Here is a 16,819-nt window from a genome sequence, read left to right as displayed (position 1 = left end):
ATAGATATAGTCAGCTGCCAGACCAAGCACCTTACTATCTAGCATGTCAGAACCCACTGAGCTGTGTTCAGGAAGGGCCTTCAACATCTTCCTTACCTCCCTCTCATCCACACTATTGAACTGAAAAGTGCAGCTCTTACTAAGCATTATATTTTTTCTTATGAGCTTGAGAGTACTGGAATCCACATTGCCCATGTTCTGCCTCAATACAGTGACCTTGTTTATAAAGAAATCATTAAAATAATTGGCTACATATATATGGTGTAGTTATAAACCTGCCCTCCGATTCCACAAAAGAAGCTCCACCAGTTACCTTTCTCCCCAATATTTCATTTAGGGTTCTCCAGAGCTCTCTCCCATCTTGCTTTACAACATTTATTCTTTGCTTATAATATTCTTTTTTAATTGTTTTATTCACATTCGTAACTTGGTTTCTCAATTGACAATACCTTAATCTGTTTTCCACTGTACCACACTTTACTAATATAGATTTGGCTTTGTCTCTTTTCTTCATGAGGTCTTTTAAAGCCTCATTCAGCCATGGAGCTGGTCTAGCTTTTGCGGTACACTTTCTCATAGGAGCATGTTTATCAACAATCCTCATAAAGATGTTCATGAAAATATGCAAGGAAGCCTCTGGCTCCTGGGCAGCATACACAACAGTCCAGTCAATATCTCTAACATCTCCTAAAAAAACAGCCAGGTATAAATTTCTTGTACATCCTCTTATGTATTATTTTGACCTTGCATTTAGGGATCTTAGTTTTCCTGGTAATTGCTATCATATTGTGGTCAATGAACCCCACAGGTAGAGAGACTGGCTTAGAGTAACGTTCAGGAATGTTTGTGCAGATATAGTCAATGCAAGTGACAGATGTACGGCCAGTGCTATTTGTAAAAACTCTGGTTGGTTGCAAAATCATTTGCGACAGGTTACAAGCATTGATTAATGATACCATCTTCTGTTTCATTGGGCATTGATTTGCAAGCCAGTCTATGTTCATATCCCTGAGTAACAAAATGTCACCATTCACATCTGCAGCTCTGCCAATCAACTCACACAAGTCATTCAGGTATTGAATATCAGTTCCAGGAGGTCTGTAGCAGCAACCTATCAAAATTGGCTTAAGGTGGGGAAGATGTACTCTAACCCATAAAGATTCTAAATTATTTGGCATGAGCTCAGCACACATTGTTGCAGGAAAATGGTTACTGATAAATATTGCTGTGCCACCTAAATGCTTATTTCTATCCCTCCTAAAAATATTGTAGCCATCAATGGATACCTCTGCATCAAGTACAATAACATCCATCCAGGTAGTAGACATGTTGAATTTCATAGTTTGAGATGTCTTACAAAGTATGATATTCAGCTGTTTACAAGAGATCATGGGAATAATAAAAAACTGAAAGAGCTTCTTAGTCATGGCCAGTATTGTCTTCAAGATATTCATCAGCAGTTGAAATGGTTCATAGAGTGGTCCTACCTTCATAGACCATAGGTCCCTGCAGGCATGGGTCATACAGTCATTGAACCTGTCCAGTGTGTTGAGCTGAACCATTCAGCTTTATGAACACCCTACAGTTTGCAGTCCATGTTGATTGGATCTTGTTCTCTTTTCTCAGGAGGCGTGCTCTCCTGGCTATGTCACCATTCTTCTTTGTCAGATGTTCATTCACATACACATTGGTTCCCTTCAATTTTCTTCCTTTCTTTCTTGTTTCCTGTTCACAAAGCAAACTATTATGGCAGGTTTCTCACTTACATTCTTCCGGGGAAGAGTAGTGTAGTCGTTTCAAATGCAAAGCAATGCCAACGGATGAGGAAAGTCTTTGCTGCTCAGACTGGGAATTGGCGATGCTTGCACTTGAGAATCTGGACATCAGTACTGACGAGACTGCTGCTCTTCAGAGACCATGCGTCACCGATCACCCTGAGCGCGCACACGAGAACGCGGAGCACAGAGAAGCAGTCAGAGCTACAGGCTACAATGAGGCTAAAAACAGAGTTCATGTGACGTTTTTCAAAACAACTTTTTATGTCGGGGCTGCAGCACACTTGGATCACTACGGATGAGCAGTATGGAGATACTCTGTGGATTCAATTTTGTGTTCTTGGACGTTAGTCTGGGGCGCCGTCTGCCATTAGGTGTGCTGGCCACTCCCCCGACCGATCTCTGCAAGGGATGTGAGGACTCTAAAACTTCACCAGGGCCTCCGTCGGCATATGGGTGAGTAGATAATGGCTGAATTTTCATTTTTGGGTGCACTATCCCTTTAAGTTGTAAAAAACGGTATGGTTAAGAAATCTAGAATATATACCATATAAACAAAACAAAATCATTATTTTCGTTAATCCCACAACACATAAGCAGCAATGTCACTGGAAGCCTTCAGAAAGACAAGTGTGTCAGTCAGTGTGTTAATCAGCTAGTAAACATGCAACTGATCAGTTGCCATGATACCCGGTCAACACGGCCCAGTGATGCTGGACAGGGTTCAGTCTAAATATTATGCACTGCAGCACTGGCGCTTTTAAGCCAAAGGACAAGAGTGTGGGATGTGCACAAGCATGATGTGCATTTGCCTGCTGTTGTAATCACAAGAGCTGTCACACACACACACACACACACACACACACACACACACATAGGTGCACACACACCTTTCTCCACGATATCTGATCTTTTCCTGTCTCCTGGCCTGTTGGATTATTGATTCTTTAGTCGCTGACATAGACAGGCTGACAGACAACTCATCTACTGCTCGTACTGTCTGAGTATCTGACAAGAGGACAAGAGGACTCTTTGTGGGAGCACGTGTGTGTGTGCATTTATGTGTCACTGTGTGTGTATGTGTGGCATCAAGCGGCAATATCATCTCCAATCTTTGCTTCATTTCTCCCCCATCTCACCCAATCATCATTCACACCTGATCCCCAGAGTGTCGTCTTTGACTCTCTTTCTTTTCTTGTCGTTCTTTCATTCTCTCTGTCAGTCTTTCTTCCACAGCTCTCAGTACTTACTGGGTACTCCAGAGACCAGTCTGAGGGGTCTGAGTACTCTGAATGCCCTCAGAGCCTTGACATCGAAGCCCGCCGCCTTCCCTCCAATAGGAGTGGCCCCGTCCCCCTTGGTGGCCTGCTCCAGGATCGCGCTGAATAACCTGCAAGACAGAAAGTAATGACTTCAATAACCATCATCGTCAGGTTGACATCCCATTTCCACATACTAGAGAATATCTGAGAGAGAGGAAAACAATAAAAGTGATACAGACATTCAGGGATGTATCACGGAGAGATGAATATCTGCAGCTGTTGTCATTATGGCCCTATTTTCTATTTCCTGTCGCCACTGTTGTCAATACTGAACTGAACAATCTACATCATCTTTATCATAATCGATAAAGCACCCAAAGTGATGTAAATTTAGACATCAGCCTAGTTTGGGACCAAAATTTTTAAAAGCAAGAGACATCTGCGTTGTTTCATTATCAAACGTGCTGCCTGGAGAAAACACAACAGTAGAAAATAAAACAGCTTAATTAGTTAGCTCTCCAACACAACAATAGAAAGCGTTTCATCTGTTCCCTCTGTCTTTCACAGATAAGGAAATGTGAGACGCTTGGCTTTAATGATTTGACAGTCGGCTCAACAGAACACTGAGCATGTCTGTAGTGAAGAGATGTGTCTCCAAAATGTGTTTATAAGTGAGTGTGTGCTCACAGGACTGTCAGACTGGATATAACACACATTTACATTCTGCCATGTGAGATCACACAACCTCCCCTGTCTCTCTACGCTGTAATACATCTGGTACTTAAAGCAGGTGGAAATACATAATAATTTAAGTTATCGTCCTCTATTAACAAGCTACATGTGTTTTTACACTTTTGCTTTTTGTTAGCATTTAGCTTCTGTGAAATTCACTCAGATCTCTCAAACCAGGAGTGGCTCTCAACCTTCAGTGTAAGTATGGCCAGAAGTATGTGGACACTTCTGCTCATGTGCATTTGTGTCTGGTCTAGGGCTGTTTTTCATGGTTTAAGCTCCAGTTAAAGGAAATGCACAATGCTACTTAATGACATAGACCATTGGTTTCTAACCTGGCATTTTCAACCCCCCCAGAAGGGTCACAGGATGACCGATTAGGGTCATGACACGAATAACTGCAGGTGAAAGAAGAAGAAAGAAAGAAAGAAAGAAAGAAAGAAAAAACACCAGAATTTCTTTGCTGTCTTTCTTTTTTATAAATAATAAAATAAAGTAAGTTCACTTTTTGCCTCTACTGCTGACAGCTCATCGACTTATCCAATCTGTGATGACGGGCTTTGATTTTTGTTTTAAAGGGTCTCAAGCCAAAAAGGTTGGGGGCCATTGTCATTTATTTATTTGGACAATAATGAGAAAATACATCATACATACACAGAAGTAATTTCACTGCCAGAGAGGAAGGAAGCCTGAACGGCTTACTCACAGTCCTCCCCAATTAAAATGACTAAAAAACAGACATTACTCACCAAAACAAAACAAAATAAGGGACATACAAGGAACACACAGCACCGAGAATATCTATGTACAAACAAGAAAACAGGAGGAGGAAGGAAAGGAAAAAAAAACAGAAAAACAAACCTAAAATAAGTAGATATGAATTACCAATAAGTGTGAAATATTCAATGATTTCCGCAACTGTAGACCTGTAAAGCTGATTAAAAAATGATGTCTTGACGTACGATAATAGAGGAAACAAAAATATTTTATTTGCCGGGTTGAATGTGAGTGGATAAAATAAAAAAAATATTAAATGCATCTGTAATGTTTTGACATGATAGAGCCCTTGTGTGCAAAGCGATGTCAAAAAACATTCTTTCTTTTTAGGGTAGAAGAACTCAGGATGAAATAAAACGGCGACTGTGAGCCAGGCCTTATCACACAACATCAGAGCCCAACCTCACTTACACTTTTGTGTCTGAATGGGAGCAAATCCCTGCAGCCAGGTTCATTTTTTTGTGAAAAAGCCTTCCAGAGTCAAAGAAAAGTGGAGGCTGTTATAGAAATTGAGATGTTCAACAACCACACAGGGGCGTAACGTTCAAGTGTCCACACACTTTTGACCATATTACACAACACATAGACAAAGTGAGCAGAAATACAAAATATTGCAAATATAATCTTCAATAAAAGGGCTAAATGGTGTTTATGCTGCTGCCTTTGTTGGCTATTATCCCCGATGAAATTATTTACAGACATCTCTTTGGATGTCAGCGGCTCACAAGCTCGAATTTATGTATGTCCAGCTGAGCTTATCACTCTCGCTTCTCTCCCTGTCTCTCTGAGATCCTTTAGAAAATCACCATACAATACCATTTTCCAGCTAGTGTGGCTCAAAGGCCAGTCAGCGGCGCGTTAGTCATGGAGAATTATCAATTAGCGCAGATGAAATGGCCACTTGAAAAGACCTCTCAAAACATATCGCCCTCTCTCAAGCTCTCTCTCTCTCACTCCCTCGGCCTCTCTATTTCGCACCACCTCCCTCTCGATTTGATTCACTCGCTCCCTCCTTTGAAACAGAGTATGAAAAGCACGTCGAGGATCCACAGTTTTGCACCACCAGCATTTCGCCCAGCATGTTTTGCCGTGGTGGGGTGTTAAATGATAATTAGAGCCTTTGAGCGTAGCACCACATAATGGCTTGTGTACATCCACAGCTGAGGGTAGTACAAGCTGTGTACATTCATAAAGATAACAGGGATGGTGTGGTTTCATAGTTGCGTAAACATCACAATGCAACTGAATTCATGTTTGACTAAGTATGAAATCAAAATAGGCCTGCAACTGGTTATTATCAATTATCTATTGATGTTTTATGACTTAATTTTAGTGTAATCTGCAAAATATGATTTACAGGGTTCAAACAGACATTACAAAATGATATTCAAGGAGTTTCAAGCACCTTTTAAGCACTATTTTTTCATTTCTAAGGATGTTACCCAAAGCAGATAGGGTAATTCATTTAAAAAAAAAGAAAAGAAAAAAAAAAAAAGATGCGATCAATGTGACTTTTTTCAGTGACGGACTACTTATCACACTCTTTTTAGGCGTAACTGTATAAAATCCTCAGCAAACAGGACCATCTGAGCGCAAGGAAACAATGCCAGCTGGAACTTAAGTTTCACTTTCAGTCATTACAGCGGTGCGCTGCTGAAGAGAGGAAACAAATCACTGTGAAAAGAAAGGCTCATTAAGTCATGTTAAGTTTAGCCATGCTAACACAGGCCTGCTGGTTTTTGCTGGAGTTTTAAGAGTGGAGTGAAGTAAAAATAGACTATGATGTCGGGCGGGACATCAAAAAGGCGAGGAAGACAAGAGAGGAAGAGGTGAAATAAGAAACATCAGAATTTTAAAACAAATCCAACTGAGTGACTTCTGACTCAGAACAATTTCATTATAAAGACTTGATGAAAAAACACTATTATGTGGTTTTTGAATTTGACGTTTTAAGCACTTTGAGGGGATTATTTTCAAGGTATTCTAGTACTTGTTTCCCTCTAAAAATTAAACACTTCAAGCACCTTGTGTGAACCCTGTAGTAAGTGTTGAAAATGTTCCTATAGCCCGAGGTGATGTTCTCTATTTGCTCTTTTTGCCTGACCAAATCAAACACCTAAAAATATTCAATTTCCAATAAAACACACAAAGGCAGGAAATCCTTAAATTTGGGAGGCTGCCACTTGAAAGTTGCTCAGTTGACTGAGATTGCTTCAAGTTGAGCTGCGGTCCTTTTTGCTAGTCAGTGTGCTGTGTTTTGGTCCCAAGATGTTGCTACAGAGTGAGCGCTCTTGACTTTTACACTTCTCTTTGGTACAGACAGCTCGAGACACTTTGCACTGTAAGACTCTGTTTTCACATTATCTTCTCTCTTCTGTTGAGATGTGGTGATTTAACAGCTCACTTAATACAACTTAATACGACTCAGTCTCTGGCTTTTGTTTGATTTCTAGTGTCAGCAAAAAATGTTGTACATTTCCGATTTGTCGTTTACACAGTTAGCTTGTTTACTGTATGACATTAATGTTGCTGTCACACTGAACGTCCTGCTGAGCCCATTCAAACTGAAAAATCTGATTCAATTTACATAATTCGGAGTCAGATACAGAGTTAATTCTTAATCACCTAAATGTTGCAGTGCTGATTTTCAATGCTTTATCGGCAAAATGTTTGCTGGCGGTTTCCTCTCTTTACTGTTCTTCTTTTGTGATGATCCTACAGCTATTTGTACCATCAATACATCAAAAGTAGAGCAGCACAGGGAGGAAGAAGAGGAGGTGAGAGAAATGGAAATAGCTACCAGCACAAGAAGAGGAGAATAATATATGTGAGTAAAGAGAAGTGATGGTGAGAGGACACAGAGGTGAAGAAGAGGAGCTGCTGTATGTAAAGAAGAGAATAAAGAGAGTCTACATAATACCTTTTCACATTGTACACACACAGCCTGTTAGCTCACTGAACCTTCACTAATAAACTCTTAGGTACGTGTCAGCAAGAGTGTAGGCTCGAGCATCCGTGTGTACGCGCAAGTGTACATGTGTGCGTCCATGTGTGCGAGTGTGAGAGTGTGTGCCTGCGAGGCTGCTCAGCACCAGGTACAAGCTCTTTCACCCATATGGTGAACATTCCAGAGGGAGCGAACTCTGTCACTTCTCATCTACACACACACACACACACACACACACGGAGGCACAGACAAACACACACACAGAGAGGCACAGAGTGGCTGGCAGTTTGGCACACACAGGCACAAAGACAATCACTCATTCATGCACACACACAGATATGGTGCTGTCACAGCTGAACATTTTCTAGATCTGTGTGTCCTCTCCGAGTGTGTGAAATGGAGGGAGTGTTTGTGTGTATTAGTGTTTCTCAACTTCATTAATAGATTTTTTTCCCACCGTGTCATTTCCATGACAAGTTCTTACATCCAAGTGACAAAATAGGTCTAAGTTGAAGCCTGTCAAAACGACAAATTAAAGCTTTCCAGGAACATCTTACATTAACGTTTTCTAGCCTGCTACGACTGGAGCTCAGAAATAGTTAGGTGAGTAAAACTGTTTGACGGAGGTTAGGATTGTGATCATGGATTAAGATAAACCTCATGATCATCATGAGTGTTGGCAGGAAACTGGATGAGAACTCCGGTCTCTGTCTTTCAACAAAGACGTAATTCTGCCTTAAGGACAATATCTACGCAGCAGCAAGAGGTCACTTCCCTCAACACGTGTTTCTCTGGTGATACCGTCTCTGTTATGGTGTCTTCTAATTGTTTTTTTTACTAGATTTCAGCTCATGCCTAAACTTTTATGTGACCAAATACATTTTTTTAAATGGTTAACATTGCTGTCGGTTGATCAATTTAGGACTTTCACCTACATTCACCTGCATCTAATAGGATTTACATAACAGGAAGGCTCAAAGCAAACAGCACAATGACCAGAAATAAATTCATCTGTATCTCATCAACACCGGTTTTACAACAAACTTTGTCCATAGCAACGGTCTGTTATTCAAAGCAGCAGTCTCCACTTAGAAATAACACACCATAGAATAGACTGAAACCAGGATTTACAGCACAGATACACTCAATTAAAGCCTAATAGGAGACAAGTTTAGTATTGGCGCGGGCAGTGCTGCTGCTAACTGGCTAGCTCTGTTAGCTGTCACTGCATGAGCTAGCCTAGCACTAGTATATCACCTGCTGAGAAGTTGGCATGTTGCTCGTCCTCAGCAGTGGGCATCGACCTCCACTTCTTGCCCTTGCTTGTTAACGTTACTCTGCAGGTATCGGCCTGTTTGCAGCTTCAGCCATGAGTACTTTACTCCACCTTCTCGTTTTAAGCTCCTTTATCCAATTTATTTGTATTTCCATTCCACTTACTCCACTCTGTCTTGATTTCACATTTTTCCTGCTTGACCTCCAGCATGACACAATGGACTGACCCATTTGAAGGATAGGGGGAGGTGAAACTGCCGGTACCACTGCATCTGCCTCACAGTATATGTAGGCTACTAACAATTTTGGGAGCATGTAACCGCTAATCAGATGGGCTACTCCAACATTAAGAGGGCCCAAACCAGCAGGTCTTTCACTTTTCTTTTTCACAACAGTGTTTTGTTTTTTTTATTGTTGCTAGTGGCGACCTTGCAGCACACAAGGTGGGCCAGCCCATCTGGCATTTGCCAGAATTGCCTGGTTACCGTGTGAAAGGGGATAATTTGGTCAATTCAGAAGAAAATGTATGCTTATTTAGTGCATGTGTAAGAGTAGAAGGTCTACATTGTGACAAAGGAAAATTTAAAAAGCCCTGGGTAAGTCTAGAGAGGCCATTCAGGTTTAATCTCCCAAAACAGCAAGCACCAAAACCTCCTGTCCTGTCCTGTCCTTGAGCGAGAAAGACACTGAACCCTGCCAACTCCGGAGCTGCAGCAGGTATCTGACCTTCTGACCTTACCTTGGCAGGGTTGCAAGGTAAAAGACAATTTCCTTGAAGGGATCAATACAGTATCGCTGCACATTAAATTATGCTGCGTCACAATAAAATCCATAATTGAAATAGAGACAGAGAGGGAGAGAAAGAGAGAGGCAGACACAGAGAGTAGATAACAGCATAAGAGTGGTAAAGGTTGTGTTTATGCCAGGGGCACTGGCACCATGATGCCAGCCGATGGGGTGTGTGTGTGTGTGTGTGTGTGGTCTTTGGGGTGAAGCCAACCATGTTCAGTTAGTGATGGCTAATGTGAGTGAACACTTGACTGGCGATGAACAAGATTCGCTGAGTGTGTATGTGTGTGTGTGTCGGTGCATTCACAGAACCTTCCTTCAGGCTGCTTTCTTGCGGTCTATCTCTCTTGTGCACAGACACACACAGACACACAGACACACACACACACACACACACACACACACACACACATAGACAAACACGGTCAATTAGACCATTTTTATAGCATTAATGTAACTGTCAGGTCCACTGGCTATTGTGGCATTACCCCCACACAACACTGTACACAAAGCACAGCTGGCAGGCAGGGCACACACACACACACACACACACACACACACACACACACACGTACACACACGCATGCTCACAGGCGCAGAGGGTTTAGCAGATGGGCTATGTTGCTGAGTTGCAGATAAAGAAAAACAGAGCAAAGCTTTGCTATCAGCATCTAACAAGCTAATCAGTTTAGGCTTCACCAATACACTGTAGGCCAAAGTTTACTGTGGCTTTAAATACAGATTCACTGTGAAGGAAGATTGTTTTATGGTCATACTTTTAAAAGTTCTTACGTATTGCAGAATTAACATCACATATTAATACCACATATAACAAAGATAAGGATATTTTATAGGCAAACAAGACCACGTCTTTCCTCAATGAGCCTCTCGGAAATGTGCATTGTCAGGGATGGACGCTAACATTTTTAAGCACTGGCCGAGGTACATTTCGGGCAGCTCAAATCTAAATTTATGTAAAAACAAAGGCCTGTGGAAGAGAAGATTTTAATGCAAATTGACACATCCTTCCTTATATATGGCACACTTCAATAAATGAAAAGACATTAACAGGATAAAAATATCTCATAATGTAAAAATAGCTTATATGGTCTATATAACATATGGTATATTTTATTACAGTCTTGGTTCACAGTTTGTTGTTTCTTTGCTCTGTTATCATCTACAGTTATTAGTGGCATGATAAAAACGCCATTAAAATAGTAACTTTTTGTGGCCCTGAGCCATTGAGCCATGGTTCACGTTAAACCTTGATTGAATCCAGCAAGCTGGATTTTGCGAATCTGTTAAATTACTTGAGGAAAAATTGAAATCAACAAAGCTTTAGTGAGTAAATGCAAGCTAAGAAAAGAGTAAGTGCAGTAGCTTTACTACAGCAATCAAAGGTGTTCATGGGAAATATGATCTTAATTTTGAAAGACAGTAATACTATGAGTACCTCTGGCATTAGACAGAGGCTGCCAATTGTCTTGGCTGTAGTTTCATTTGTTGACAGTAATTATACCAAGGTACTATGATTAATTTGCCAATGATGTGCTGATGTTTAAAAATGTGTCAGGTAGTGCTTTTACAAATCCTGGAAAGAGACTGTAAATTACAGCCATACAGGACTCGCTACCTTTGTCATTCCCTCCATTGGACAACACACATCCACTTGTGTCCACTCACCCTACGACTACGATGATGAAGTCCAGCAGATTCCAGCCGTTCCTCAGGTAGGCGTTGGGGTGGAAGAGCAGGCCGTAGGCTATTACCTTCAAGAATGCCTCCACCGTGAAAATGATGAGGAACAGATACTCCACACGCTCCTGTAGAGACACACAAACAAGACATATGTTTGTCTGAGTGGGAGCATTGCAGATAGACTCAGTATGACATAGAGCAAGCATTAGAGACGGATAAACAAGACAGTAGATGAAAGGGAGAGGAGAATGTAGAGAGGCTGCTGGTCCTAAAGTCTGTGGTAAGCTGAGTTTCACATGTGAGTTAATACTATGAACAAGACACAATAAACTTAGACACACCAATCGAGTGAGAGCACACCAAAACTCCTAATCAAACTGTTTGCGGTAGAGCAATTGGCCATACCAAATCACTACGATATACTCACATTCATTCACAATCATGATATTTATTTATGCCCATGTCAACAGTGAAAGCCCTGCATGTGACTTGTGAGTACCAACAGAGCTGGTTTCTTACTCCTCTGAGTTTATCAGCCAGAACAAGATGTTCTGTTGCTGTTTATGTGGCTTCTTGTGTGTGTGTGTGTGTGTGTGTGTGTTTGATTATTTATGCATGAACATGTATTTGTCTAACTTGTAATCGTGTACACAATCAAAGCATTTGGATTATTTAATCAGAGCGGCTCTCTTCCTGTCCTAAGAGGCTACCATCTAAAGACAGGAATGCACGCGTGTGTGCATGCGTACGCACACGCACATACACACAAGCAACTCTCCTACTACAGAGTTCCTCGGAGATTGCTGCCATACTGATGACCCCTGCCTGAGGGGGTCCTGGGAAATGTCCTCAAATGGCCTCTAGACAGAGAGAAGAATTATGTAACTTTATGACCAGTATAAACTTCCAAGCAATTCATCATCCACCTAATCGTCCGTCGTATCTGCTTTCTATTTTTTGTTAAGTTTGTAACTAAAATAAGATCAAGGCGAGCTCCTGTGTAAACAACACAGAGTATTCCGAAATATTCTCTAAATATGTGTTTATAATATATAAATATGTTCAGCTCCATCCATATATCTATCCATCCATCTTAGTCCCTGCTCCTCCTCCTGTTCCCACTGTTTTCCCATGGACATACACTCACAGAGGGCCAGAGGTTTGGGACAGCAGGCCAGCCAGGTCTCTAAAGACTCCAAGCCCCATCCCTGGGAAGAACCAGCTGAACCTGAGGCTGAAGGGACACTGCTTTCATATGTGTCCAAGTTTACAAAAAAAAACAAAGAAAAGAAAAATCACAAACTGAAAGAGTTAGCAAAGAAACACCACAAAATGATGCAATCATAGTTGATGGTAGTAGGCAATTTAATGTCATCAGAAATAATATCTGGTTTATTGTCAAGCAGTTTTTTCACATACAAGGAATTTGCTTTGGTGATTTGGTCCAGGGCTTAAATTCCAGTGTGGGACTGTGGGTGTTACGTGTTTTGAAATTGATTCCCGTAAATATAGCACTTACAGTATCTCACATAAGTGAGTACACCCCTCCCATTTCTGCAAATATTTCATTATATCTTTTCATGGGACAACACTATAGAAATGACACTTAGATTTAACTTAAAGTAGTCAGTGTACAGCTTGTATAGTAGTATAGATTTACCTTCCTCTGAAAATTACTCAAAACACAGCCATCAACATCTAAACAGCTGGCAACATAAGTGAGTACACCCCACAGTGAACATGTCCAAATTGTGCCTAAAGTGTTAATATTTTGTGTGCCAACCATTATTATCTGGCACTGCCTTAACCCTTTTGGGCATGGAATTCACCAGAGCTCACAGGTTGCTTCAGGAATCCTCTCCCACTCCTCCATGATGACATCATGGAGCAGATGGATGTGAAGACACCTTGCGCTACCCCACCTTCAGCTTGAGGATGCACCCACAGGTGCACAGGTGAGTTTAGGGCTGGATACATACTTGGCCAGTCCATCACCTTCACCTTCAGCTTCCTCAGCAAGGCAGTTGTCATCTACTAGGTGTGTTTTGGGTTATTATCATGTTGGAAAACTGCATTGCAGCTCAGTTTCTGAAGAGGGGCGATCATGCTCTGCTTGGAATTCATGTTTCCCTAAATGAACCAAGCTCCCCAGAGCCAGCAGCACTCATGCAGCCCCAAACCATGATGCTGCCACAACTGAGCTGCAATGCAGTTTTCCAACATGATAATCCAACCCCCCTCCTACTATGTCTTTACTTAGAGAATCTAGCCTACATTTTTAAGATGCTTACTTTTAAAACTGAGTTGCTCAAATGATAGGTCTTCCACAGCTAGTAAAAAAAGTGCCATTAAAGTTAAGAGACCATGTTAGTGTTGGACAAGCTCATGTATACAGTGGCTGCATTAAGATTTGCTGTTAAGGCTGCTGTGAGTCGAAAGTGGGTCCAGCTAAACAAACAACCCTCTCAGCGTGGAGAAAGACTGTGTCAAACTACCATTAGCCCACCCGCGTACACACATACCCTGGGAATCAGTCATCCATGTCGCCACCGTTTTGACACGACAGCTGTGGTTTCACTGTCCCATTTGTAACTTCTGAGGACTGAGGGTTCGAGAAGGTGTTTATTTAAGTTGGATTTTCAGAGCGCTATCCTCTCAGCAGCTGACACCGCATTACAAAGTCTAGATGTTGATAAAAGAATCATCCTTTGATTTTGTGTTCTTAATGATGTGATTATCATACAAACTGTGATTTGGGAGTGCTTTTTTTCTCACACTTAGAAATGCTCAAGGAGCTTGACAGTGGAGGGAATGGCATGAATTATAATATGGAGGATTTGCACAGTTTGAAAGACAGACAACTTGAAAGGCAAGTTGATTTTTAGGCCAAGGATTCTGCACCTGAATGGGCTGCTCAGAAAGCCGTCTTAAACTTGTTTTGCTACTCGTCTCTGTCGCTCTAACCTCCTCTCATTTCCATTCAAGTCCATCCGGTGTGCTTTATTGGCACAAAAGAATCCAGCTTAAAGATAAAGATCAAGGTTTTTCACATTAAATACCTGTCTTCTTTCTCTATCTGTGCGTCAGTTTCAGAGCCTGGATGGAGAATTGATTTTTTTCTTTCTTTTTTTATATTCATCATTCGCACTGCAGACCCTCCACCACACACTGAGCATTAGTAGTCTATGCAGAAGTAATTAATCTCAAAAATGCACACACACATACACACATATTCTCCCTCTCAAACACACAAAAGCTCTCCATCACTCTCTCAAACACACACACACCCGGGCTGTGTATCTGCCGGTGACAGGCAGACAGTGCGGCGCTCAGAAGAATAAAACAGAGAAAAACATCTGGTAGGAACAGCTCAGCCTGACACACACACACAAACACAGATACACTTCTCTGCATCCTTTTCTTCCTTCCGTTCATACAGACCCATAAAGGGCAAAATCCATAAGGGGCACGACTAATCTGGTTAGTGACTGGAAAGAAATGAGAGAGAAAAGATGAGAGACTGAGCGAGAAGAGGAGGATGGATGAGAGGCAAAGACAGAAAGAGGAAGAGAGACAGACTAAAGAGACAGAAGAAGGCAGACAGAATGACAGAAAGGTGAGTATGTGGGAGCAATAATTCAGTTAGCTGTGATAGGTCAACCAAACCACCTATCCATCAGCTAGGCCAATCAGATTACGGTATCGACATTCTACCATACAGCGGACAATGTTTCCATCCGCCATGACCTTCTGTGTATGTGTATGTGCTGCAAGACAGGATTAACCATTAAGCTGTTTTGGAAAAAACCCAGAGACACATCATAGTCCAGAGTTTGTATGTTCTTTTTGTGCAGTTTTCAATGATGAAGAAGAAAAGAAAATAACCTTGCACCTTGCAGTTTATGTAATTTAATTTAGTTTTTAATGCTAAAATAAAATATCAAAGTTTAACTCTCGTCATTCTGCACGCTTGAACATTCGAAGCCACACGAGAATCTGACTTTCTCTTGCTTAGTCAGGAAACATTTCCGTACAACGATACAGTAACAAGCTGCCGACATCCGGTGATGATTTATTCAGATGCAGCAACCACAGTGAGACTAAGTACAAGGGTCTGGAGTTGTGCACATTGCTAGTGTACGTCCTATTAGCAGGCTAATGACGCAACTGTGGTAAAGGAGGAGGAAAGACAAATTTAGTACAGTAAATGTAAGACAAACGAATTGAGAAAAACACACACACAAAGGGGAGATTCTGGTTTATTGAATTTACAGTTTAAGGCAAGTTAGATTTAAGACTTTTAAGAGTTTTTTTAATGCCACTTGGAATTAGATTGAAAGAAAGATGAAGGTACAACAGAACAACAACAACCATAACTTTTCCTACCTGTCATAAATACCTTGTACTAACCAAGAAAACTGCTAGATCTGGTTACACTGCAACTTGCTAAAAAGAAGTCAGACTGAGCAGGAAATACAATGGTACAGATTTTTAACTAACTCCAAGACTGCTGGAATTTATATGGAAGAGAAACAAAGTACTTCTACTGTTCAAAGAGAGATTATTATATTTTTTATGAACAGATAAAGTTTACAATCATGTCCATTTGTCTGACTGCTGTGGGATTTTGTTGATGTGCTGTCACTCACAGATCTCAGTGAGTACAGCGATTAGGACACCACAAATATTAAAACAAAACTGAAGTTGTGTTAAACTGGAATTATTCTTTATGTACAGTGAAGTCTGTATGTAAGTCATCTGCTCACCACTCTAGGATTTGAACCAGCACCAGCCCATGTGAGGCACTAACTTCATATCAGATGCAAAAAACTGAAGACAGCAGCAGATCTGTGACAACTCCTCTTCTGACATGTAGTAAAGTTAGGAGGTCTTTACTTGAACTCCTTGTTCCTCTGTCTCGCCAACTTCTAACTAACTCCTCTCCCAGTTCTTTTTGTCTCTCTCTTTCTCATCCCTCACTTCTACATCTTCACCTCCTCTCTTTCTTCCCATCATCTCTCTCTCTCTCTCTCCCTCTCTCTCTGTGGGTGCCAACCAGAAGTTACCATAGAGACCAAGATGGGCTCCGATGTTACCATGGAAACTGTGGGCTGCAGCGGTAGCAGCAGACTTTCTCTCTCCCTCTCTCTCTCACACACACACACACACACAAACAGATGACACTGATCAGTATGGAGTCAGATCAGTCTCAATATTAATGAGTGCACACAGAAGGACTCACTAATGTATTTTGTGATTTCTATATAAATGACTGTCACAGAAAATATTTTTCAATACACACAAAAATACTAATTGTTGTAAATAAGTGTAAAAAAACCAACAACACACAAAAAGTGAGTTTGCGTGTGTGTTTCTAACTGTACACAAATATTTATTTTATATAAATAAATGTATTAAAAATCACAAATGTATTTAAGAGAATTTGCACTTTTCACCAAAAACATATTTGGATATTGATTTGTATACAGTCTGTTTAATCTGCATTTACTAACTACTTGTGTGAAACCTGACAGTATAAATGATGTACGTAGCTACAGTAA

The 16,819-nt window shown here is 41.0% G+C and overlaps 1 protein-coding gene across 1 annotated transcript in view; it reads right to left on the bottom strand.

The window, feature by feature from the left end:
- Positions 1-16,819, bottom strand: part of cacna1c (calcium channel, voltage-dependent, L type, alpha 1C subunit) — a 301,347-nt gene that overhangs the window by 111,038 nt on the left and 173,490 nt on the right. The window contains exons 4-5 of the mRNA XM_050036618.1: positions 11,244-11,383; positions 3,026-3,165 (exon numbers count right to left, since the gene is read on the bottom strand). Of these exons, the coding sequence (XP_049892575.1) occupies positions 3,026-3,165; positions 11,244-11,383 (280 nt within the window). The remainder of the gene's footprint in view (positions 1-3,025; positions 3,166-11,243; positions 11,384-16,819) is intronic.

The sequence above is a fragment of the Epinephelus moara genome, chromosome 23 (genome assembly GCF_006386435.1).
Source record: "Epinephelus moara isolate mb chromosome 23, YSFRI_EMoa_1.0, whole genome shotgun sequence".
Lineage (NCBI taxonomy): Eukaryota > Metazoa > Chordata > Actinopteri > Perciformes > Serranidae > Epinephelus > Epinephelus moara.
Note: the sequence above shows the minus strand (reverse complement) of the source record. Positions and strands in the feature narration are given on the sequence as shown.